The sequence below is a fragment of the Seriola aureovittata genome, chromosome 6 (genome assembly GCF_021018895.1).
Source record: "Seriola aureovittata isolate HTS-2021-v1 ecotype China chromosome 6, ASM2101889v1, whole genome shotgun sequence".
Classification (NCBI taxonomy): Eukaryota; Metazoa; Chordata; class Actinopteri; order Carangiformes; family Carangidae; genus Seriola; species Seriola aureovittata.
Window position 1 is genome coordinate 12,820,248 of NC_079369.1, and position 25,897 is coordinate 12,846,144.

A 25,897-nucleotide genomic window follows, 5' to 3' on the forward strand; every position below is an offset into this window, starting at 1 on the left:
GAACACATTTTTATGTAAGAGGTTGTGTTTCTTTTTTGTTGTTGAAATAAATGTGAAAATGAAAAGCAGACAAACAAAGGCATCAGCTGTAATTTCTTCAGTAGAAGTAATTTATTAAAACTTCCAACACAATCAACAAAGCATCTGTGTACACTCATAAGAGAACACTCAAGTGTAACTTTAGTGGAAACCTCCTGCTATTTGTTAGTTGATGTTCTTTATATCTATCTTTACTAAATAAAAAACAAATATCGTAGTGATGGTCATACGTGTGTAATTCAGCGGATCAGCCCTTTAAGTGCTCTACAACCTCCTTTTCAATCCCACTTTGTACTGTGGGTCTCAGTGCTACTTAAGTCCCTCGTCAGAGTCAGACACAGCCCTGTTTCTACTCCTGTCACACTTGTCTTAGATGCAGTTTGTGGGGACAGCAACTACATATCTGAAAGAGTTGCCCTTACTGACTTTTTGGTCGTGAATGACACTGTGTATGAGTATAATGCATTTTATGAACAATATCTCTGTGTTGTATTGTACTGACAATCAAGAACACACAAACCTGGAGCCAAACAACACTATAGATAATGACTCATGTCAGGTGTGTGTTCCAGTATGTTGGATGAATACATGTAAAATCCAATGATCTCTTTCTACCCAGTACGGTATTAGACCCCAGTCTAGTCATATCAAAATATGCCCTCAGCTTTTATAAAAAACAATTAAAACTTCACATTTCACCAAGACTTTTCTCAATCTGAGCCTTAAAGCGTTTGACCTTTGTAGACAACTTCACTGTCTAACATATGTCACGTCTTCACTGATGCCTATCTAATGCCCACACTTCATGGCTTGCCCAGGCGCTGCCCGTCTGACCAGCAATACAAGCAAAATGTTAAAAGAAGTCACAGTAAGGTCTGGTCAATGTGTTTGTCCAGTAAAGGTAATCCTACTAACACAGAGAGATTAATATCAAGTGCTTGTCACAGATTGGTTTAGAAACAGCAGCCAAGGCACAAAACAAAGTACAGTAGAGCAAACTTCAACAAAAACCTCGTTGAGAAAATCATGCTGCCTGTCATAATGTTTAAAGTACAAAATGAAACACATACACACACGCACACACAGACACACACACACACATACACACACATACACATCTGATTCAAGCCCATATTTCTAGGAGCAGTACATTTTTTTCTCTAAAGGCATAATTTTATCAGTCTTCACTACAAGGCTACGTTCTTCTCTGTGCACCAGGGGGCACCACATCTCTTCTAAGAACTGAACTGAACTGACTAAATCAAATCCTATCACAGAAAAATATAATTTTTTCATAGTTCCTAATGAACTTTTATGCATTTCTGCCACAGATTAAAACAATGTAAAAATTACCTGTTGAGTAAATGGTTCATAAAAATAGTCTATAAAGTGTTCTGTCAATAGATTTACTACAATCAATGTTTTTCATAGTCTCTGTACAATCAGCCATACTGTGTATGTGGATACAAAGCTGGGGGAGTGAATAACTACCTCATTCTAGCTTTAGTTTCCTCTGTTTGAAACATATTATAACACATATTAGGTAACAGCTTGATCCTGTATAAAAACATTTAGTTTCTCTTGGTGACCAAAGAAAGGATAAATGAATTATAGCACAGTTTCTATCCATAGGTACATACAAACAAGCTAATATAATACAATGAAAACAACAGCATAAATACAAATAAAACATATAATTGTTATTAGATGTAAGGAGATTTTTACTGTCTCCTTGCCAATTAATTTTTTTACAATATGCAGTGGTATGGGTGACAGTAACGATGGCGTTTCTTCCTAATCTCACACTGGGTGTGCAGATTTACAATCATCTGTGCTTCTTCGCCCTCTTTTTTGAAGATCAGCAGGATGCAGACCTACCCTGATGTGAAATCATCAATGGACCATGCTGGATGTACACAAGCCGCATGAAGTTATCGTATGTCAGAAATAAGATCATCTCCATATTTTTCCAGTGAGGCTTGGTAGACGAGGAAGGGGGCTCCTCCACTATCTGGCTTTGGGCAGTCTGCTGTTTATATTCCTCTGGTTGGTCAGGTTGTTCAGGACACAGTTGTTAGCCAGCGATGCCAACTTGGAGTTAATTGCACCCTTCCTTTGCTCCCAGCTGCATTCGTCCCCTTCTTCCTCCGGCTCCTCCTCCTCTTCATCATCCACCTCACTCTCCTCATCACTGCGTTCATCACGCTCAACCTATGGAGAAAAAATGAAAAGAGGATGAACAATTTTGTGATCTTGGGCCCCATAATTTGCTGGTTTAACAATGTACTCCTCTTACCTTGCCCAAGAACACAAACTTGTAGACCATGCGCAGGATGAGATATGCCCAAAAGACGTGCAGGGCTTGCAGGATTAGCAGCAGGGCATTGAAGAAATAATAACCAAAGAAGGGCTGGAAGAATTCGAGAGACACCACCAGCGTTGTGTGAATGACTCTGTAAAACAAACACAATAAGACACAGTCAGTTTTGACCCAGGCTCGTACTTGACGGCTTTGATCCCTTGAAAAGTTAAGAGCAAGTTCTGTTTCTTAAATGACAAAATCAACTCTTTGCCAGGATCTGTGAACCTTCTGGTCTGAGCTAAGAAAATGTGAAGTTGGTGTGAGACAGAGAGAGTAAGGAGCAAAGATGTGAAAATATGAGACTCAATTAGGTCCTCGAGACCAACGGAGCAGATCCTTGACAGGTCTAACAAAACATGAGCACAGACTGCAGGGGCTACAAAAACAACTTTCAAAACATTAACTATACAAAACACTGAGTGGATTTTGACTTGCTGAATTATTGCTAGGATACAAATTTCCAAACCAATTGATCACTGCATAAACAGTTTGAGATTGTTTGGCAGTTTGAGGTAACATGTGATGTGACATGTTTCTAAAAACATTCTGACATCTGGTAAGACAAATGCAAATCCAAAATTAGGTTTGAGGCTCATACAGATGTGAATATTTAGAGTTTAAAAAATAACAATACATCAGTTGATCATCATTTTTTAAACATAAACACATAACATAAACAAACATCTTAACATTCCTTCTAACTTCGACCCCTGGGGTGAATATTTTACTGTAGACAAATCAACATCGTCGGTGCTCTCTGGTGGACAAACTGTGTAATGGTTAAATTACCTCAAACATAGTTTGACATTCCTGCACTCTAATATTTTGTCACTTTTCAGGTAACATGTACACCGACACGAATATATCTGCAAAATGCTGATATAATGTCCTACCTGCCAGGAAACACCACCAGCCTCGTGACAAGGAAGATGAGAGCAAAGACGACAAACAGCGAGTCACACGTCCTCGTCCAGCCGGCATAGTGAAACATCTTAGCAGACTTTTGTAAGAAAAAGAAATACAGTCCTTGTTAGTTATTAGTAAATGCACAAAAACGTGAACAAACACTCTTAAAAAAGCTTAATTGTTTTGTTCAAAGAAGACGTGTCAGAATCCAGTGGATGGTTACACAGACAACCTTTTAGCTGCAGGAAAGTCTTCCTATCTGCTAAGACTACCCACCCTGATAATGCAACCAATCTTGATTTGTGGTAAACTATGCAATATTAATGGCATTCGCTCCACTACCAAATGTTTAATTGAAAAATTCAAGCAATGGAACAAGGAAAACACACTTTAAACGGTGTTGTCTAACCTGAGGTATGAAATTCTAGTAGCTACAAAAAGCTACAAAAGGAAATTCAAAGCTTTTTCTCCACAATTAGATGCTCATCATTTGCATGTGATAACAAATATAAAATCAATGCCTGGACAGTTGAGTTTAGAATAGACTTTCAAAGGCCACACTGTGATTAACGCAGACGGTAAACAGCACTCTTCTTGGAAACATACACCTGGCTGTGTCATACTCAGCTACTGGCTGAGTATGACGTCCTCATTATTGTCTCTTTAAGATTTATCAGAGGCCAGACGACACCCAGTCACGCCTGAGGTCACGTGACTCGCTCTAAATATTTCCCGCTGACAATCTTGATTTTCAGATGTTATCAGTGAAATGTGACACCTGGGAAAATATATAATGACAATGGACTCATTGTCTCACGGGCAAGAACTATTTTACAAAGGGTATTTTTTGTCTTTACCATAGGCCATAATGCTTTTCCGTGTACAGTGCAGTGGCTGTATTCAAGTCAAGTTCCCCTTCATGTAATGGTTTTTGGAAGGTCAAAGCACTGAGCATGACTAGACAGTCAATTCAACTTTCAACATATTTTAATGATGTATTTTCTTGTTCTAAGTCTAAAAGTACATGATCAGGTGTGGTGTTTTACCTCGAGAAGGAAGTCAGAGGAGTCATGCACCAGCATCACCAGAGTTCCAACTCTCACATAGTTGGCACAGTAGGAGAAACCAACGAGGAAAATGGTGGCAATGTGATGAATTACCTGCTCCTTGAAATCCTGGAACACACACACACGAAAACATACACACACACACATGAAAACACACACACACACACACACAGACCACACAGCATGAGGAGAACGTACAAAAGCCTAACCTTGACGTCAGCAGCTCTCCCTCTGTGGTCTTGTTCATCAGTTGTGCCCAGTTGTGTATTGGAAAGGCAGATTTACATGTTGTCTGCAGTAATGTGTTTCTGTGTCTGAACCTCAAATATTTCTGATCAGCAGCTTTGAAGCCTCTTGGGAATTACACGAAACCACCATATTTTTTCGTACAAGCTTAAAGAAACTGCCTGAAAAAGCTGAAGCAGCAGCAGGAGCAGACATTTCAAATGGTTTCCTGCTGAACTACAGTGATCAATTCTAAAAATTTATGCACAAAAATACAGTTTAGCAATTCAGCAAAGAATAGTTTAGCGAAGATTTAAACATTTGTCGAGTTCCTTTTGATAGGTCTGGAGTAAATCAAGTTCTTATATCAAGTTTTCATTTCATTTTATGTCACAGTATGTGCCAAGTGTCTTATGAAAGATTTTAAATCCTGCCAAACTCAGTTTTAAAACAAGAGCAAATGTGAAGTACACAAAGTTATGATGTAATAGCAGTTAATCCAGTGCTTAATCCGCATTAAGTATAATCATGCAAGAGAAAAACAAGGGTTGGATTTCACTGTGGAAAACACAAGGCTTAGAGTGTGAGTGATGACATTTAGCTTTTGACCATTTGACTGAAAGTTCAGATCTCAGGCACAAAAAAAGAGCAAATGCAGAGGAAACCATCTGAAAAGCAGCAGGTTGTTACTCTGAGGTTTTAGGTGTGTGTGTGTGTGTGTGTGTGTGTGTGTGTGTGTGTGTTGGACAGTACATATTACGGTATATAATTATCTGCTATTTTCTGATGCAGAGTTGAACTTTTCTAAGCATTTCTAATAATGATGACAGTAAGAGGTGATAATGGTAACTAATGGTAACCATGAGCATTCAGATGGTTGAGCATATAAAGGAAATATAATTTCCTCACACTGTAATGTGAACACATCTAACACACGTTTAAATGTCCTATGTAATATATAATTATTGTACCTTTGTAACACACAAAACAATTCGCCTCAGTCTGACTCAGGTGAAGTACTTAAAATCTCATGAGGGAATTTCCTCTTTTTTTGTTCCTTACAGTTCCTTGTTCCGAGGTAACAAACAACTCAACCTTGAAAATCACACTCACTTTTCGCTTGACATCCACAGAGACGCACATGAGCAGCGACAAATAGAAACCCATTTCCAGGATGTAATACCAGTAATGAGCCTCAGCCACGGGCTTAAAAAAAAAGAAAAAAAAAAGAGAGAGAGAAGAAGAGAGACACAATAAGTGAAAAGTGAGATACAGTGCTATGTGGAAGCATCTCCATCACCCTGCTTCTCTGTGCAGCCTCAGGAAACCACACTCTAGTTGTATTCTGAAGCAGAACACTCGCCATACATTTTGTGAAACTGCTCAGAAAACAACGTATGTTTGATCAACTATATGTCGTTCAAAAGCTGAAAGAGTACAATGAGCTGATATCGCAGACTGACTTTGCCGCCTTCTGCATGTGCAGTAGCGCTGAAGTTGAGCAAGTGTTCAGTGTTCCCAAAGCTCTGCATGGTCATATAAGAACTTCCCTCACATTCCGCTATAGAGCACATATGAACAAACGTGTGACCCCGATCTCTAAAACAGGAAGTGTTTTTTAAATCAAAGAAAAGTGGTGGTGTGTTATCTTAAGTCAAAACACTTCTCGCAGAACACACAGTGTCTCAAAGTCTGCAGTAACACAATGGAAGGAAGTTGACTGAGGCATTTAACCCTGAAAAACACATCCTTTCTCTCTGTCAAAGACCACAAGACCTCCGAAAAGGCAAAAAGGTCAGCGGCAGTATTGCCTGCAGGGGCTGCAATCAGTCAAACTGCAGATAGGGAGATGTGTGGCTGTCCATTTTTTCTACTGTTTTCTCTGTTCATGGTCATGACCCCACGAGGAAGGGCCGGCTCCCCCGGAGGAATGCCGACCTGCAGGCAACTGTCATCAGCACAGAGATATTAGCTTTTCTTACTCAGGGTTAAAAAAAAAGAATAAAATCTGGAAAGAAAAAAGCATTCAGGCCGACTGTAAAGGAAGTGAAGGAATGGAGATGAAAGTGAGTGGGTGGGTGGAGTGTGATGACCAGTCTGTGTTATAAATCCAAAGTGTGCTGTGGCCAAATCTTTGTACAGACTTTTTGTTGGTTCACTCCCAGCTATTGTTTTTCCCACTCACTTTTTTATTATTGTATGTCCATGTTGCGCTTGAGACAAGGTTGATCTTTGTGTTTTTCAATTCACTGATTAATGATTCAGTCTAATACATTTTCAAAAAAGTTCCAGAGTCCAAGGTGTATTTTCAAATTTCTTGTTTTGTCTGACAAAGAAAACAAACAAAGTCTCATATTTGAGAAGCCGGATCAACCGGATGTTTGACATTTTAGCTTGATCAACTGATCAGTTATGAAAACTGTTATCACTAATTTTCTGTCCAACAATGAATCTTCTATTTTTTAATCTCTAATTTGTATCACTATGCAATGCAATTCCTTTGTAGACAAATGCCACATCAAAATAACATGAGCTCTAACTTACTGACATTTCTGAAATTTATATAAATCAAAAAAACACCTGCTCACCTGTTTGGGATATCCCCTCCAACACTCTCTGTGATCCCACAACCATGGAGTCTGGAATACAGAGGAAACAATAACTCATATGAAACAAGTTGTATCCTGGATATTATCTAAACCACATAAGCAATCAGAGGGTAATACACAATGTACCACTTAGGACTATAAAATACTTACATGTACGTATCACAATAAATCCACTACATTCACACCCAATAATAAATCCAACATCCGTCCATTTCTATTCATAAACATTGTATTATTTGCTTGCAAGTGTAATTCAGTATAAAGACATTGTTATCTGTAATATGAAAAGCAAGTGGCCAACAGACTTACATTAATTAATGAGCCAAACCCTGCTGTGAACGCTACAAGGTAGAAGGCAAACCGCCAACTGCACAGATAAGAATAAACACATCATTTGTTAGAGGGTATGGTTAAAATGATCAAGAACAAGTAGAAAAACTAGACAAAATAGACAAAAAGACGTTAAATAAATTTAACAAAATTTAAAAAAGCACCCGAGGACATAAAATCTGCAGCAGGAAATCAGATCAGTAAACAAAGTAAACAGGCACAAATCACTCAGTTGCTGCTGTTTAATTGAGAGCAAATCTAGTTTTAATGGTGGGGTGGGCTCTGCGCTGCTACAGCTCCACACTGCAGCTTTAATTCATTTAAGTGCATTAAGGAAATAAAATAAAAAAAACTCACGAGGCCTCGCAGAACTTTTTGGTATTGCTGGGTCGGTCCTGGTTCCTTCTGTGTCTGAACCACGTCTGGATTTTTCTCTGCGAGAGTCCACACTGCTTCCCCAAGCTCACCACCTCAGCCTGAACACACACGAGCACAGAGACAGATTTACACACATTGTATGGGTGCACACATTCAGGGTTACACTTAACTTTGCACTTCTTTAATGCATTAAGGTAATATTGCTTCCTTACTTGACAAAGTATTCTGATACAGCGCGTTGTCATCTCACTACCTGATGTGATATATTACTGGCCTGAGCACTTTACTGATCTCCCTGACCATTGTATTACTAACAGGAGAATGTAGATCATACAACTTGTATATTGTACCTGTTAATGACGATCACTCCAACAGTATTAAATGTGTTTAATCCAACCATTTGTTCTGTGCTGATGAGCTTGTAACATGATGACCGTTGGTCTGATGTTCCCTTCTCTCTCTTTCTGCACCCTGATACTTAACAAAGGCTTCTGTTACTGATGAAAAAGTGAGGCTTAATTACAAGAGTGTGTTCTTCTTTCTGAGCTGGGACGACACAACGACACACACATTTGCATTTGGCTGTCTATGTGTAGCACAATCCCTGTTTTGTATTAAAGGATGAAATTGGGGGGGGCAACAATACTGGGGGTGCAATATTTTCTCGTGACAGTGCTGTGCAGGCGCCTGCAGCTTACAAATAAAACTCATACTACTTTGTTTACTCGCTCATGTTTCTGTGGCTTGGCATTTACATGGCAAAACACCAAAAGCATCACACAGGTGCCGCTGGAAGTCCAGGCCACATGGAAACAGAAGATATGTAAATAAGTCAGGGTACGTGAACATACACGCATGCACATACACAGAAAAACACACTGTCTCTCTCTCTCTCTCTCACTCACTCACTCACTCACTCACTCACTCACTCACTCACTCACTCTCACACACACACACACAAGTCATGTCTTGTCATGACAGGGGCACAGCTCTGCTTGTTCTCACAGGAACATCAGTGTTGCAATGTGAAACCAAACAAACTGAAAGGTGGAGAATCGTCACGGGAACCTAAACTTCTCTGTTACTTGTGCACACCTGTTCACTGATTAAAGGAAAGGAACACAACTCTCTGCACATAGGAACAATTGTAATTATCTGCTATTTTCTGATGTAGAGTTGAACTTTTCTAAGCCTTTTGTAATGATGATGACAGTAAGAGGTGATAATGGTAACTAATGGTAACCATGAGCATTCAGATGGTTGAGCATATAAAGGAAATATAATTTCTTCACTCTGTAATGTGAACACACCTAAAGCACATTTAAATGTCCTATGTAATATATAATTATCGTACCTTTGTAACACACAAAACAATTCGCCTCAGTCTGACTCAGGTGAAGTACTTAAAATCTCATGAGGGGATTTCCTGTTTTTTTGCTTTTAAAAAACAGTTCCTTGTTCCGAGTTAATAAACAACTCATCCTTGAAATTCACTCACTTTTCGCTTGACATCCACAGAGACGCACTGATACAAAAAAAAAAACACACAGATGAAACTGTGTTAGTTATACCTACGCATTATCATATCCATCTTTTCCACTCTCTGCTGTTTGCCTACCAAATGTATGCAAACTTCTATATGTTTGCATTAGGACAAACAAACTAGGCATTATCAGAGAGAAGCTCATGGTGAGCACTTCCAGTTGTAACATCTGTAGTAGGTTTGGATTCAGAAGTGTGTGGGGGGGTTGTAACATCAAGGATCAAGTAAAACTACATTCATATTGATGTGGTAAATAATGGTAATTTATAATAGTGTATGATGTTTTTTAAATTAACATTCACATTCTCCTCTCTTTTTACTATGAATCTTTGCTAAATGATTTCAGTGACTTTTGCTCCTTTTAATCTTTTTTGCTTTTAGAAAGACCAGAAAACTACAGATGAGAACTCTAACGTGTTTACAGCTATGATTATTAAGGTGCAGTGTCCCTCTTAAACAAACCAATAAATGAATAAATTAATACATTTGCATTGCTACTAAAAAGAGCAATTTATTGTTTCATCTTTGCTTTATGCTCAATTCTAGCAACTTTTTTATGAGAATATTATCGCCCAAAGTAATTGGTCTATAACAGTAAGTACGCCCTGAGTTACGACTGCAGGCTGGCATACAGCTCCGGCAAGTTTGGACAAAAAAGAGGACAAATAATCCAAACAGTACTTTCTGCTGCTTATAAAGCTTATTGCTGAGTGTGAAAAGTTATAATTGCAAGTGCAGGGGGGCAAAATAGGATTTGGTTTGGTTTGAGACAAAAGAGATTTTTTTGTCATCTGCAAAAAATTTGGGAAGGCAGAAAGAAATACAAACGTGTGACGGTTGCCGGCTGTTCTGTTTGTAGAAGGCCTCCAGCTTCGGGATGGAAGCAGCTCGAATCCGAATCCGATCCTTCACACCTAACTGTTTGCTGAATGGGACGGCGATGAGCCTGAGAGCACAGAGGACAGGATTGAAAAGAAAAACTAAAATGTATTTTCTACGTCATCTACAGTCTTCATTGTTCAACAAACTGGATTATAATCCCGGTGGAACTAGTGAGGTGACATCAACAGCTGTCCAATGGGATCCCACCACGGTACAGTACAGAGTAACGGCAACAAAACAGCTCATTATACTGCTCCTGACAGCATGTAGAGCCACTCCCATGGGCGCATTGTGATATTTGGTCAGACAGCCTATGCCATAAACTGATATGACATCAAGAAACATTTGATCTGCGTGTGTGTGTCTTTCAGAGAGATGGGAGACAGAGAGAGCACCAGAGAAGACAACGTGAGTGCATAAGCACAGGTGAGATGTTTTGATAAGTGTGTGTGTGTGTGTGTGTGTGTGTGTGTGTCTGTGTGTGTGTGGTGTGCAAGTGCATATTCACGTGTGTAACTCTATCTCAGAGATAATCATGCTGAAGTGGGCAGGGAGGTAGAGATCAGAGAGAATGAGAAGGTCAGGGCAGCTTTACACAGAGACACAGAGTCTCTGGTTACAGGAACTCTATAACCAGAACACACACAAAACACCCTCGCACACCCCGACCACAACACAGGCAAACAGCTGTGGCCTGGGACGATCAAATGAAGACACACCTTTTCACCTTCCAGCTGACTGACGGCTCCTCAGATGTAAGAAACACCACCTCACGGCTCCACTGTCCCCCGCCACAACTAACAAACACAACACATAGATGCCCACCTCTGCAACACACACAGGCGCATGCTGATGTCCACTCACCCCTGAATGCTACTAATACAGCTAATGTTACTTCTCTAATACTCTATCTAATGAATACCTAACGAAGGTACAGACACAGCCTGTGCCAAGCAAGCTCGCACAGTTCATCATTAGGGCAGATAATACAGTCGCCGATAAGGGAAAGCATGCAAAAACAAGCCTATCTGTCCATCCATCGTGTGTCTATGCATCCCGTCTTCGTCATTCCAGATTCCTGTCCTGTTACCAGCAAAACTAGATAAGTGTACAGTCAAGCTGACTGTGAAGTTGCTCTCGACAGCGGCGTTGTTTTTAGGTATCAGCTTACAGTCACGCACTTCTGAGCCTAAACAAAACCTCAACGCTATTAACAGAGAGTTGGGAAAGCATTTGTTTCAAACTATTGATTCTATTCATGGGGAAACAGGAGAATACTCTAAACGTCTATAGAAATGTCACAGTAATCCTTTCCTGCATGCAACATCATATGGCTCGATGATATTATTTAAAACACAATAAATTTACCTTAAATGTACATAAGTGTAATGATAACATGTTTTTAATACATCAGTCCTGGCATCTAATTTCGGACTCATTTGTCCCAATTGCTTACAATTTCATGTGATTCTGAAATGTTCTTAAATGTCATGATATAAGTAAATTAAGGTCAGTGAGATATTCATAATGTTGGTGGTTCAATAGATTTGATTTATTATCAAATGTTACTATTGCAGAATAGTGGTAAAGTTATGCCCAGAAAATGCTCTGTAAACAAATGACCACATACATGGAAACATCACTTGGCTTGGACAGTGAACCTTTAAGGGCTCGTTCATATGAACTAATCCTGGATATGTGCATCACCTTACTGTTCTAATGGAAGTATTTTAACCTGTAATTTAAATCGGGATTCCAACTAGCTATTATTTTCGCTTATTTTTGAAAAATGCCTCTCAGAATATTGTACAACCAGAGGTGACTTCATGAAATGTTTTGCTCTTCTCAACCACATGTTCAAATCTCAATCATATTCAATTTATCATAATGTAAGAGCAAGAAAAGCAGCAATTTCTTACACTGAGACATGAGAAAGTGTAAAATTTTCATGATCATGAATTAACTGCAACCTTAATGTACATACCCTTGAATGGCGTTAAGTGCAACAAAAGATGCTTCAGAGCAGTTGCCAAATATTCAAAAGCCAAACACACCTTCCAGGTATGGCCATTGTCATGATCTCAGATAAGATTCAAGTCCCTCTTGCCGTCACCGCAGAAGTGTTTTGACCTTTTCTGCAAAGTCTCTAGATGCTTCAGCAGCAGGATATAATAAGCACTCCTGGGGATTTACATTAGTTTTCCCATTTGTCTTTTTTCCTCATGAACACCCAGTGGTTGGTATACATCTATAACAGGGTTCAGAGGCTGGCTGTTTTTCCAGCAATTAGTACAATGATTCAACACAGCACCAGTAACCATCCAATATTAGAAAGTTCGACTTAACCTTCCCTAGGCTTACGTCAGCTATAAGGAAACCACTGCCATCATTGCCATATCACAGTTATTTATTATTATTATCATACTCCGTTTCCTCAAACACACACACTCATCACATTTTTTATAGTCCAGTCCAGTTCCTCTGGGAGGAGAAAGGGCTTCCACACTGTCAGCAGCTTAAACTTCCTACTCATGATGCCTGCCTTCCACTGCATGTCTGATCCCCCCCCCCCGCCACTAATGAAAGGTAGAGGAGCCATTATTCTGAGCCACACAAGCAGCTTACCAGCTCGTCAGTCAGACGGCATGACCACAGCAAGTCAAGGGGAAATTATAGGAAATGAGACACAGTGTTTTAAACATGCTTGCTTTCACCTGTGGCAACAGATACAAACACCATCATCGTGCTTGACTGTTCCCCTGACACTGCTGCAACATTTCAGTTCATGCATGTAGGCCTACCATAAACATTCACAACTTACTGCTCCAGTGAGTCAACCACATTTGAAGTCAAAGTTGATGAAAACAAGAGAAAATCTTGCATGTGTGATGTTGTGGTCCAGCTGTGATGGGAGGCAGCTGTGTCTCACCTCTCAAAGACATATCTGAGGGCTATAAAGGCCACGGCCAGTGGCAAGGTGTAGATGAGATCCCTGGGCAGAGGAAAGTGGCCGTCTTCCTCCTTCATCTCAATGTCCTGCCAGCGGATACCAGGAGGAAGCCAGTACTTCTCCTGCCATAGCCACTCATTTAACAGGGCCTCCATCCTGAGGAGGAGAGGAGGAGAACAGTGTTCCATATGAGTGTTTGCTGGACTCCTTAGCAGACCTGTGCTGTTGAAACATTGATGCCTTATTCATATTTATGCCAAACAGCAGCTGAGACGCCCAAGATAAGAAATTAAAAGACACACAGATGAAACAAAGCAGCATCTTGCATGTTCACACTTCATATTGATCTAAATTAACTTCTCCAGGTTACTTTCATTATTGAGTAATCCAAAGGTTATTTTCTTGATCGATTCATTGTTGGTCCACAATATCAAAAAATAGGGAAAAATTACATTTCCATTTCCCACAGTCCAAGGTGGCGCCTTTAAATTCCTCGTTTTATCCAACCATTAATCCAGAACCCAAAGATTTTCAGTTTGCAATCATATGCCTAGGAAAAGCAGCAGATGATTGCAGGAGCTGTATGGCATCTTTTTGTTTGGAAAATGACAGAGACAACGAATCCGTTATCAAAATAGTTGCAAATATCTGCCAATCAACTAATTAAGGGAGGATCTGAACCACCCACAGTTATTTGCCAGGCCTCTAAACAACAGTACAGTGCAACATCATACAAATCCACCAGCCAATCTTTGTGGGCCCCTATCCAAGCATTAGTCATTGCATGTCTCCCAGCAAAACCACAAGTCAGTCTCTCACACACACACACACACACACACACACACACACACACACACACACACACACACACACACACACACACAAACACACACGAAATGCTCAAGAGTAGGTGGGTTTGAGTCCTCATGTACAGTCTATTATAACAGCTGCTGCTTCCTATAGCGTCACATTGATTGATTGGCGTATTGATTACAAGCCTCCAAGCATCAGCAGCCCCGCTAGCAAGACGAACCAAAAACACCCTGCGATTAACAGCGAGGCGCCGACAGACACACAACTGAGCAGATACACACCGGTACTTCTCTTCAAGAGACAGACAACTGAGGTTACTTATTTAAACACTCGCAGCATATTATTCATAACGATAGTGCCATGAAGTCTGGGAGCGAGCAGGAGGGAAGCCCAGCTCTCACATCCCGCTACAGCCTTGCAGCTGAACGCCCCCCCCCCAATAATTCACAGCCTACCCTCAGACTACATGTGTCTATTCTAAATGACAGAAAGCCAGAGGACCCCCCCCCCCCCCTCAGTGTTGATCCACAGCAGAAGAGAAGTGCGACATTGCGGTTACCTGTCCGCGCTCCTGTAATGTGGCTGGGAAGCGTATACAGCGGCAATATGGAGAGGAGGAGCGTGTTGACGCAACCTGCTCCTGCTGAGGGAGGAGAGGGAGGAGAGAGAGAGAGAGAGAGAGAGAGGCGCTGTCATCATCACCACCACCACCATCATCATCACCATCACCATCATCATAAACATATCCCATGAGTCAGACAGTGTAAAAACAGCATCCTACTGCACATATCTGAGAATAGACGCAGTTGTGACCATCATCATAACAACGTGGTTGAACTAGTTTTGGAACATTATTCTGTGTCTTTGTCAACTTTTCCAAACAAGAGTGAATATTTTATTTGTATGTATTAAAAACGTGTTAACAAGTTTGACTGCATCACACCCTACTGGTAGATTTTTCACCCTGTTTGAAGAAAACTTTTTTTTCCAGTGTTCAGTGAAGCATTTTTTGACTTAATAATAGCCTATAGAGGAGTTAAGGACATTACATTGATCTAATATGTACACAACAGAGAGGACCAAAATGGAAAACAAGTATTCTGACAGAAATTATTTTAGCTGTATTCATTCAATCTAACAACGTTAGATCTAACAATCGTTAACAAGGAACATTAGCCAAGTATTATAATAATTTACAACATGGTAGCAATCATGTTTGTCATCAGCAGATAATTTATTGGTACTTATGGACTTAGCATACCTTGGCATACACTTCAAACAAGTAATGCTAAAGTAGTTATCATCAGAGAGGAAATAACATGTTTTGGCACAGGGTGGATTCAGGAAGCTACACCAAAGCTGGCAGAGAAAGAATTTCAGTATGTCACTGTCACTGATACCATTCATCAATCAGCAGTCACTTTAAGAAAGCTGATAACATTTAGTGCAGGACTCACATGACGCTGCCTCTCATACCAGTCATACTCTGTGTTTACAAAAAGAGAAAGGCTTCTAGAGGGAAAAATTCCACCAAGCAGGTATTTATATATGTAGACAGCATATACAACCTCACCTTTCTCTTTGTGTTACAAAAAAACGTCAAGCTATGAATCATTATGTAAAGTTTGGAGGTAGAGGCAGGTAATTAAGGGACACCAGCATCAAAAGTTGTCATTGTCAATTTATACATTTAATTTATAAATTATTCTGCTTGTTTTCACAGAGTGATAAAGTAATCACCTTACAGAGGTACATTCTTGGCTCACTGGGGTCTTATATAGTTCAACTCATTAGCCAAACAGTGTCAGTGGCGGTTCTAGCTTGTATGGTGCCCTGGGCAGATACACCCTTCAGCCCTAAATAATATATTTAGTTATAATATGTAACTTTTCCACAGTAAAATGTCTAAAAATGACTAGGCCTATATTTTTTTTGAGTTGTGTACTTATACTTACATTTTCCCAAATGTTTCCAGTAATCCGCAAACCGAAAGAAATATGTAATTTTAATATGCTAACTCATATTAGCTGTTATTTGGTCTCCTAGCAGCTGGAGAAGTCCTGCCGTTTCCACCAAATAGCATCAGTGAATCAGTTTTTTTTTAAAAAGTGAAACTGCTTTATTCATTTGCGGGTTTTAAGTGCCTGGTCTGTTTGTTATTGAGAGGATGGCCCTATGCGGATAATTCGGCTACCAGGAAAAACCTGTTGAACATCTGGTCCATAATTTATTAAAGGATCAAAGGTAAGCAGTCTCAGTTTCCAGCTACTGCTAGACATCATGTGTCTGCCAACAAGCTTCGGTGAATTCAGATACAGAGAGAGACAGCAAAGGCAGGGAGAGAGAGAGAGGGGATGACTTCCCGGCTCCAGGTTGGACTGGAACCCCGGCCTTTGTGGTATGCACTCTACCAGGTGAGCAGCCGAGCAGCCGAGCCACCGGGACGCCACGAATGATTGATTTTTAAAGTGAAACTGCTTTATGAGTGTTTCTGCCAGTTTTGATCCCCCGGTCTGTTCGTTATGGAGAGGAGGAAAACCTGCGGAAAATTCTGCTGCTGGTAAAAACCCCCTGAATGTCTGGTTCATAAGTTATCAGAGAAACAATCAAAACAAAGGTTAGTGGCAATCTCAGCTCCCAACCCTTCCCTGACATCTTCGTCCTCCGTACAGCGTCTGTGAAACACTGACTTTAAATGTGAAACTGCTTTATTCAGTGTTTTTAATGGTAATAATCACCAGGTCTTCAAACCAGGACACGCTTTTGGTAATGGCATAATAAAGACAAAACCTCCCATGATCCCACGCTATTTCCTGATGTCATCGAACGCTTGTTTTGATTGAGAGACCCCTAGCGGCAGAAGTTACATACTGTGCATTTAAGCTATGATAATTTAATAAAATACAATAAACTATCAGAAATTAAATGTGACCTCTGAGAGTAAGAGAGAAAAAATAAGTTATTGAAGTTATGTTACTGAAGTGATGTACAAATGAGCGATAGAAAACCATCGCAGAAAAAGCGGCCAAAATGCCCGTCCAGCTGTTCCCCATGGCTCACTGTGAAACACTTACCAATTCTGGTTCCTCCTTGTTGGAAATCGTGGAAATTCGGAAACACGAGGAATCGAACGAACAAACGAGTTTCGTGAACGCAGCGTTTGAAGTTTTTATTGTTGGAGGGCGGTTTTTGTTGTTTTGTTGTTTGTTTCTTTTACACACACGCACGCATGAACACCTCATGTTGTCCGAGGTCAGGTTCGATGCCACGCCTCCGGATTGAAAGTTAGCGTCCTTCCTCTTTGTGCCAGTTTCAGTGCTAATCTACTTCCAGAATCTGATCATCACTCACGTGCAGCATGTGTGGATCAGCTGACAGAGGAGAAGACCTAGGACCTCGTTTACCAAAGCCTTGTGTAGAATTCACACTGAAACGTGGCGTACGCACGAAGCTGGAAAGATGCGTACGCACCAAAAAATTCACGTATGAAATTGCGTGCGCGCGGGCTTCCACCATTTTAGCACAGTATTATTATTTTTTTTAACTTTATTCACGTTCTCTTGACTGAAATGAGTCAAAATATTTAAAGTAATATTTTATTTATTTACATCCATGCTCTGTTCTCAATAGACTCACATGGAATGAAGCAACGCGAGACTGTGAGACTGACCAAATCTGTTTCCGAAGTAAATGACCCAACCCAAAAAGACAAAAATATGTGTGTGTGTGTGTGTGTGTGTGTGTGTGTGTGTGTGTGTATGTATGTACATACACACACCCCCGTGCTAATAGGGTTATAATGTGCCATTTGCTTTAATGAATCATATCTACAAATGCCTGGTCCTCTAAGTGTGCTTATGTCTTATATATGTGTTCATATGTCTTCCTTTTTTTGTCATCAGTCTGTTGTTTAGTTTCCAGGACAAGTTCACATAAGCATGAGAGCAAGCTGTCAAGTATAACGCAGACAGGACATGTGACTCTTCATCTCTACATCTCAAGATGAAGAGATTTTTCTGTCTGCTTCTGTGGAATTCCCATGATATGTGTGACAGGTCCTGCAAGCAGCTGATTACATACATACAGTATAATGCTGCAGGAACCAGTGGTGTATACTGTATACTCACAAATATACACTGTTCATCTGGCCTCAGAAAGTGATTTACAATCCTAATTTTGTTTTCAGGATTCTGATTCATTTGCTCTCTGAGGCCTTTGTTTACTGGAGTTGCACCACAGAAATCTTTACAAGCCCTCTGGCTCACAGGTGTAATTGTGTTACCATGACGATATCATCTCTAAAATGAGGGCAGGGACATGTCCCCCAGCTGTGTATGTTCTGTTGTTACTGCAGCTTTGTTGTGTTGGCCAACTGTTGTCTTTTACACATGCCACAGTTAATGTTTTTTTTATGTCCTTAGACATGTAGGACGACCCATTGGCTATATGCTCACATAAGCACGGCCACAGTACACACCTGCACTAACCTGCACTAATTGCATAAATGTGTATGTACGCTTCTGTGCAGTCATGCACACAAAAACTACTTCCTCGTCATATAGATGACTCAGAGGTAAAGTAAAACATTAGAAACTCTGTGAGACATAATCATGACGTTAACATAACAGGAGGAATGTGGGCTGTCTGGAGTATTAGTAGGTTACCATATTTTGTCAATCAGGCTCGTGGAAAGTAAACACACATACATGCTGTGGAGTGAAAAACACGGCAACTGAATATAATGAACAATCTGCAAAAAAAAAAGAAAAAAGAAAGAAAAAAAGAAGTGAACTCAGTGTTTGTTTTGAAATGAGATCATGTGGTTTTATAGAGCGGTTTTCTCATGGAAGTTGTTGCATGCTTTGTGTATTTGCCCAGACAAGCCTGTGTGTGACTAGGTGTGTGCGTGTGAGCGTGTGTGTGTGTGTTTGTTGGAGAACCGCTACATAGTTGGTATAATGAGCAGAACGTTGGTGTAGGACAACCAGTAAGTTCATTTCCTTTTTTTTTTTTTTTTTTTACAGCCAATTGCAACAGCAGATATACAAACACAGCACGACAGGTAAGGTGCTGAATATTAATCAATGCTGAACATACAGAGCGACACTTTAAATTTATTCAACTTCAAGCCACGTCTGCATTAATAATGCATTTATGTACAGAAACATGGAATATCTGCTGCCTTTTCTTGATCCCTATGGCGTCCTAATGACATATCTGGCCCCTTTTTTTGCATCATCCTCTCTCCTCTGTGATAAAAGCTTCCTCTGCTTTCTATTGGCTGAATGCAGTTTGTTCTAAGCGTGACTTGCAGCCACAAGGGGGTTACAACATACAAAAACAATTTGCATGAAAAGTGTACGTGTGTATCAAATGTCATGGAAACCCATCTGTGAGAAATTTCACAAACCACAAATGTCAGCCTGCTGGTGGCGCTAGAGGAAACGTCATTAGAGTGACAATTCTTCCTCTGGGAGCCATGAATGTTGGTATAGAATTTTATGTCAATCCATCCAGTTGTTGATAAGATGTTTCAGTAGTGGGCCCATTGACTGACCAGACCGACACTGCTGCTGCTACCATGGCTAAAAAACACAACAACCCTCCTGTGAAGATCCACCATCCACCTGTCTCTGTGGGTCGGTATGGTGGAGGCCTCTGAAGGCCCCTGGTACTTAGCTGTGTACCCCTCTGTCTGGGCCATCAATAACACAGCCGGGGAGGTGGGGAATGTGCACAGGAAACCAGTGTTCCACAGCAGCAGCAGCGGTGGCGGCTCTGAGCCTGGCTGAGCTGAGCAGCTAAGGACCTGGCTGGAGCGCAGTCACGTTTCAGCCAGGGCTGGGGCAAGGCTCCTCCAGGAGACACACACACACACACACACACACACACACACACACACACACGCACAAACACACATACACACGCACACACAACTTTCCCACGGGACCCCGATTACCGTATATGAGAAAGCACACATGCATATACATTTACATATATATGTACCCATACTCCCACTCCCACTCATACCCATTAGCTGTTTGTCCAGACACACAGGGGCTTAGACAGGCACATATATTTATTGGCTAGGCACATGCTGATGTTTCTGTGCTATATTCTTTATTTATCTTTCATTAGCACGCATGCACGCACGCACGCACACACACACACACACACACACACACACACACACACACACACACACACACACACACACACACACAGGGACACACAGTCTCATCAGCATAAGCTCTCTTGATCTCCCTCTTCTCCAATATCCCCCTGGTCTCTCTCGCTTTGACACTCTCTGTCATCCCCTTCTCCTTCCCTCTGCCAGGTGTTTTGTCGGCACCCTGTGGCTGCCAACACAACAGAGGCTCTGTTCTCATCTCCCTGTGGAAGACTGCTGGGAAGCTCTCACATGCATGTTCTCTTTCCTATGTCCCTCCCTCTATTAATTTCTCTCTTGGAGCATTCCTGGAGCCCTCTGCTGTTGTTTCTCATTCTTATGTCTGTTGTTTTTGGCGTCAGTTCTCCCTCAGACCCTCAGAGTGAAGTCAGTTAACTTTCCAGCTGTAAGCTCTAAAAACAACAGTGCAAGGCCTCCTCGTCTTAACTCGCTCTCTATCCGAGACCAGTCTAACACAACAACTGGAGGCATACGGCCTAAATGGTGCTCCTGGGCTAAATGGAAGTCTCCCTCATGGACAAGGTTTGACCTCATTCTAGTACTGGACTAAAAGGTGATAACACTTCATACCAGCAGAGGGCGCCAGATATTGCAACCTCCTCAGGTGACTAACAGTCAACATATAGTGGGATATCTGATAGGAGCTTCCACACTCCATGCCATGTGGCCTTAACATTTTGGAGATTTTTTAAGTCTTATGCTGGTTTCAGAGAGGCAAACCTTATTCTGTCTTGTTCTTCAGGCACCTCACTAGTCCCACATACGTTCACCTCGAAACTTCATTCAACCTCTCAAACAGTCAGCTCCATTTTTCTCCTTTATTTGCTCTAGTATTGGTGCAATGTAATGTCTATGGAAAAATGAGAGTGAATGATGACAAAAGAGTGAGAGGCTGCACAGTGTAAGACGGGAAAACTGTTCTGGGACTGTTCTCAGTCCCACAGTATTCACTTTTCACACACATATTATACATCAAAATGTCCCCATGAGGATCATTTGTCTCACAAAGTAAAGATGTAACCCAATGGACTTACAGTTTGGGAGCTGATGGAGAGATCACTATAAAACTCTGTTGAAACTGAGGATGAATCCTCTTCACATTCCCTAGCTCAAAGTTCCTCCCTTTATTTAAACGTTATGTTTAAATAATTCATAAATAAACATGCAACTTAGAGTGAACTGAAGCACCATCCCTCAGCTGGAGTGAGCACACAAACAAATTTTATTATTTGTAGGATTTGTTATTTTAATCTTTCTGTGCTCTAATTGGAAGTTTACACTAGAAACCCAAATAATAAAGGCTGTTTAACTCAAAATGAGAAACGGTATAATGCTGTTAAGTTCGCAATTTTTGCAAAAACTATGGCTTTATGTCTTTATGCTACCGACAGAATATGCCACATCCTGAAGTTGTTTTCCAAAAAAAATCCCTGAAAAAAGAAAGAAGGAAAGAAAAACAGTCTGGTCGCCAAGTAACTGTACAATAAGCAATATTATTTTCAGGTGCATTATGCGTGCCAAGAGAATAATGAGTATTTATGTTAATGGGTGTCTGCTGTGGAAGCAACAAAAGAGCAAGAACACTTGACGTAATACAACAACCAGCTGTATGGGTATTCCTGACATCACGTGTGCTTGTGTGTCTGCGTACAGACGCGTGTTTGTGTGCTTGGTCAAAGGTACATTTCCAACCTGCAGAAGTAAACATCGTTAAACTCCAAGTGAGGAAGTTTGATTGTGCTGCATAAAGCCAGCTACAAAGCCTCTCTCACCCACCTGTTTACAGCCTTAATTAACAGGCAAACTTCAAGTCAGATGGAGGCTATGTCATCTGTTGTGTCGGGCTGGGGGTCAGCCTCTCATGGCTTCACTCGAGAAGTATTTAAGAGACCCTGGAGTCATAAGACATAACCTCCCACAGAACCAACCAATGCTGAGTATTGGCGTCATCGTTTGACAATAATGGGACACAGTTTCAGAAGCTATTGTTCTTATAAACAGAAAAACAGAGGAGGTAAAAAGAAAAAAAAAGAAACCCAGCATACAGGTTTAATTTTGTTTAATTTTGTTTAACTGTTTATAGGGGTCAAATCGTTGATTTTAATTGTGTTTGCAGGTGTGCTCTTCATGCCAGAGTGAATAGAAACCTGCTGGAAAAAAAGGGGAATATAATAGAAAAGTAACTAAGTAACTGGGTGAGGACAACAGTTTTAAAAAAAAACAACACCAAAACAAAACCACAAAAAGACAAAATACAATTACAATTAATGAAACATTCAACCTGCCTCAAAATGTTCTGCATAATTAGAACCATACTTTAAAAAGGACAAAAAAGAACATGAAGTGCATTGGAAATGTCTTGAAAACATAACTATATTAAAACTAATGCCAACAGAAATGAACAAATCTATCTGAGTCATGGGTTACATTTTAAGAAGTGGTGTGTTGTTGATTCTAAACATCAGGCACAGATGAGTGAGGTTTTAGTACATCAGGATAGATATCAAACATGATGAAGAAACTTTGTTTCAAATTGTTCCATGTGACTCTAAAGATTTTGTTGTCTCATGTAATTTTCTTTGCGGTAAACGTCTCCCACGTAGGAGCAGTGTGCGCTCAACTAAATATTACTATACTGACCCATGTCTACTGTATAGGTTTGATATCTGGATACTGGATAATGGTCTCTGGGGGGATAACAGCGGAGCCCCAGCTCTCACCTTTATAGTTGACCTGTACCTGGTCTTCAACCCAGCAGCTCTTAAATTTCATGAAAGAGAAACCAGGTGAAGCTGAGCAGTAAAATTATTGCTATCAGCCATCGCCTCTTTTCCCAGCTAACGGTACACCTCCCTAATGACCTGCTATTATGTACAGCTGGTGTTCGGGGTAAAGGTCACAGGTATTTAGGTCTGTGTCGTGGCATTTCTCAGCAATGATGGCTGTCCTATTTCTCCAGGTCTGTCCTATCATAATTATTAAGATTTCATTATTTGTGCTTCTCATCTTTGAGTGAAACACTGACGCAGGGAAACCTTTGATCTTCAACTGGGGACATGACATTTGTATTTTTCTCAGCAGAGTCGGTGCTCCACCTACATGTTCACATTCCCACAGACTATATCAGACAGCAGGGATGAACTTTTACTCAAGTGAATGAGGCGTACACAGCTGGACAGAATTTTTCTGACTGGAAAGAGTTCATTTATGTAGGAATGCATACGTAGCTTTTGCCTGAAGTGTTATATGGCCTGCTCTCTAGATCATAAGATATTTCTTGTGAATTTCTTACCTCTCCATTTAAACAAAAAGGCTTGTTAATCTATTCTGTATGTGGCATCAAACCTACCTGTGTGTACTGACAAATATATTGTTTTCAAAAAACACTCAGTAATTTCCTTAAACCGTAGCGCACAGTAGCTTAACAGAATAAGTGCCAATGACTCAAAATAAACTACAGTGCCCATGCTTATTGTGATGAAGGAGCATGTCATCCAATGCAAAGGTGAGGCTCACTGGTATTAATAGTTTGAGACAACAATGGCACAGAGGAATAAGATTCGGTTACACAGGAACCACTTGTTATTAGGATCAGTTCATTATTTGGTTTGGGTCTTTTAATGAGATTTTTTTGTTTATAAATTTTTTTTTAAAACTTATCATTTAACAATTCTTGTGTGTTCACGTGTTACTCGTATAGTTTAGGCCAACAGGAATAAACTCAAAATCTCAAATCTGGACTCCAGAGACCTAAGACTCTAAATACAAATGGAAACCATCATTGCTTGCCATATTACATTTGCACACATTCTTCCTTTTAGTTCTAAATCCCAGATGAGCCTCATTTTGTTGGAGGTTTATTTGCGTTTTAATATAAAAATGTGTTCTCATTCGCAGAGAATTTCCCCTGCTCTCCCCGATACCTTTACCTTCTTACCCAGTCATTCTGTAACAAGTCCTTCAACAGATGGCAGGGCTCCAGACGTCATACTAATTACATTAGTGTCTGGATAAATATTTAAATAGATACCCTCCTCAATAAACTCAATTGCAGTTGTGCTCACTCTGTCTTGTGAGTCTTCCCTCATCCCAGCTGCCCTCAGCCTTGCCCCTTAGCTTTTACAGGTTGGGACATGCACATCTGCTTCTCCCCACCTCAGCTTCTCATTGTCCTCCAGTGACATCATTGAATTACTCACAGCAACACATCTTTCATCATCATTTCAGTAATGATTATCATTATCATGCCACCATTAAGGTTTCTATGACTGCATCATATCTGGATGACTTCCTTCCCGGTCAGGAGAAAACACCTTCTACGGGTATAACAGGAGGATGATGGGAGAAATGGCCAGGTTTCGCTGAGGCATGTTGGGGGGGGGGGGGGGGGGGGGTTAGAGAGGCAATTGGTTTGGGGGGGGCATGTTTTGGAAGGCAGTGGAAAAATGTTGCAGCATATGCCACCGAAACACCATGGCCTCTTATTGTACTCTGCCTTCCTTTATCATTACCACATAAATAATAATCAACTTTATCATCTTGTTATTATCTTTATCTGTTGTAAACATTCCCACAGCAGACATGCCACCTTTTCTTACCGCCTCTTATCACCAGCTGCTGCTTTGATTCTTCCTCCCACTGCCCCCCCCACTTATTTGCCCTTTTGGTTTTGAAGTGGTCTGAAGCAATTGCATACCTCGTCTTTTACATTATCTCACGCGTTACCAACCCAGCGCTTTGTTCACGTAGGTAATGACTGTGTTGTTTTTTTTCACAATGGGCTGTGCAGACCACTCACAATGATAGGAATGGTCACTGCACAGCACAACTCTTATCTAGCATCAGCAACGACAGCCAGGAATGTGTTGTAGCTGATACAAACCTGTTGCATTGTTTCTCGCGGCCCTGCTATATGTGAGCAAGACGGTGGGGCTGCTATGACCTTCTGTTAGCTGTGGCCATGGAAAAATGAATTGCTTTTGCACATATTAAAGACTACAGTTAATCTATTTGTATGATCAATTATTGTTTGGAGTAAAACTAGCAGGATGTTTCTTGGATAAGAGCCAAACTGCGTACACGAATGGCATATGTTATACTTCAATCTGATCACCACCAACAACAGCACAGTATACAGCAGACGTGTTGAGCTGAGTCTTTCCCTGAGCTGGCCTGTGATCTCTGCTGCGGTCTTATGTCAACAAGACTTGGGAGATTTTAAACAGTGGAAAACCTCACACCTCTCAGTGAAAACCCTGGACTTGGAAATGACTCTTGCCCCCATCCCGGTTTTACTCTTTCTTCCCCAATAATGCATTTGATTGTTGTCATAAAAATTATATGTCTCCTGTTATAATTAGTTCCTCGTTAAGTTTCCTAACACCTCCCGCTAACAGCACCATGCCACGTCTTGATAATTTCCTTTTCTTTTCATTTATTTTTGCTTGCAGTTCCAGCTGCTTACCTCCTCTCCCCTTTTCCTCGTTTCATTCCTCCTCATTCCTAAGCTCCTGACCCCTGCTGTGGGAATGAAACTTGACTGATCCCGGTCAGGAATTTGCCCTATATCACCGGAGTTTGGGGCCCGTAGCTGTAAATCACAT

At 40.7% G+C, this 25,897-nt stretch overlaps 1 protein-coding gene across 3 annotated transcripts; it reads right to left on the minus strand.

The window, feature by feature from the left end:
• Nucleotides 1-82: 82 nt before the first annotated feature.
• On the minus strand, nucleotides 83-14,743 carry cers4a (ceramide synthase 4a). Of its 3 annotated transcripts, none has more exons than XM_056378800.1 (11): nucleotides 14,664-14,743; nucleotides 13,271-13,447; nucleotides 10,288-10,405; nucleotides 7,896-8,014; nucleotides 7,518-7,575; nucleotides 7,188-7,238; nucleotides 5,713-5,805; nucleotides 4,354-4,482; nucleotides 3,295-3,401; nucleotides 2,336-2,492; nucleotides 83-2,250 (listed from the first exon to the last, which is right to left on the minus strand). In XM_056378800.1, exons 2-11 carry the CDS (start codon nucleotides 13,444-13,446, stop codon nucleotides 2,047-2,049), a joined length of 1,212 nt encoding a protein of 403 aa, XP_056234775.1. In that variant the 5' UTR covers nucleotide 13,447; nucleotides 14,664-14,743; the 3' UTR covers nucleotides 83-2,046. The 3 variants fall into 3 exon arrangements, with proteins under 3 accessions (XP_056234775.1, XP_056234776.1, XP_056234774.1); XM_056378801.1 differs by lacking the exon at nucleotides 14,664-14,743 and adding an exon at nucleotides 14,386-14,533; XM_056378799.1 differs by lacking the exon at nucleotides 14,664-14,743 and adding an exon at nucleotides 13,744-14,328.
• Nucleotides 14,744-25,897: the final 11,154 nt, after the last annotated feature.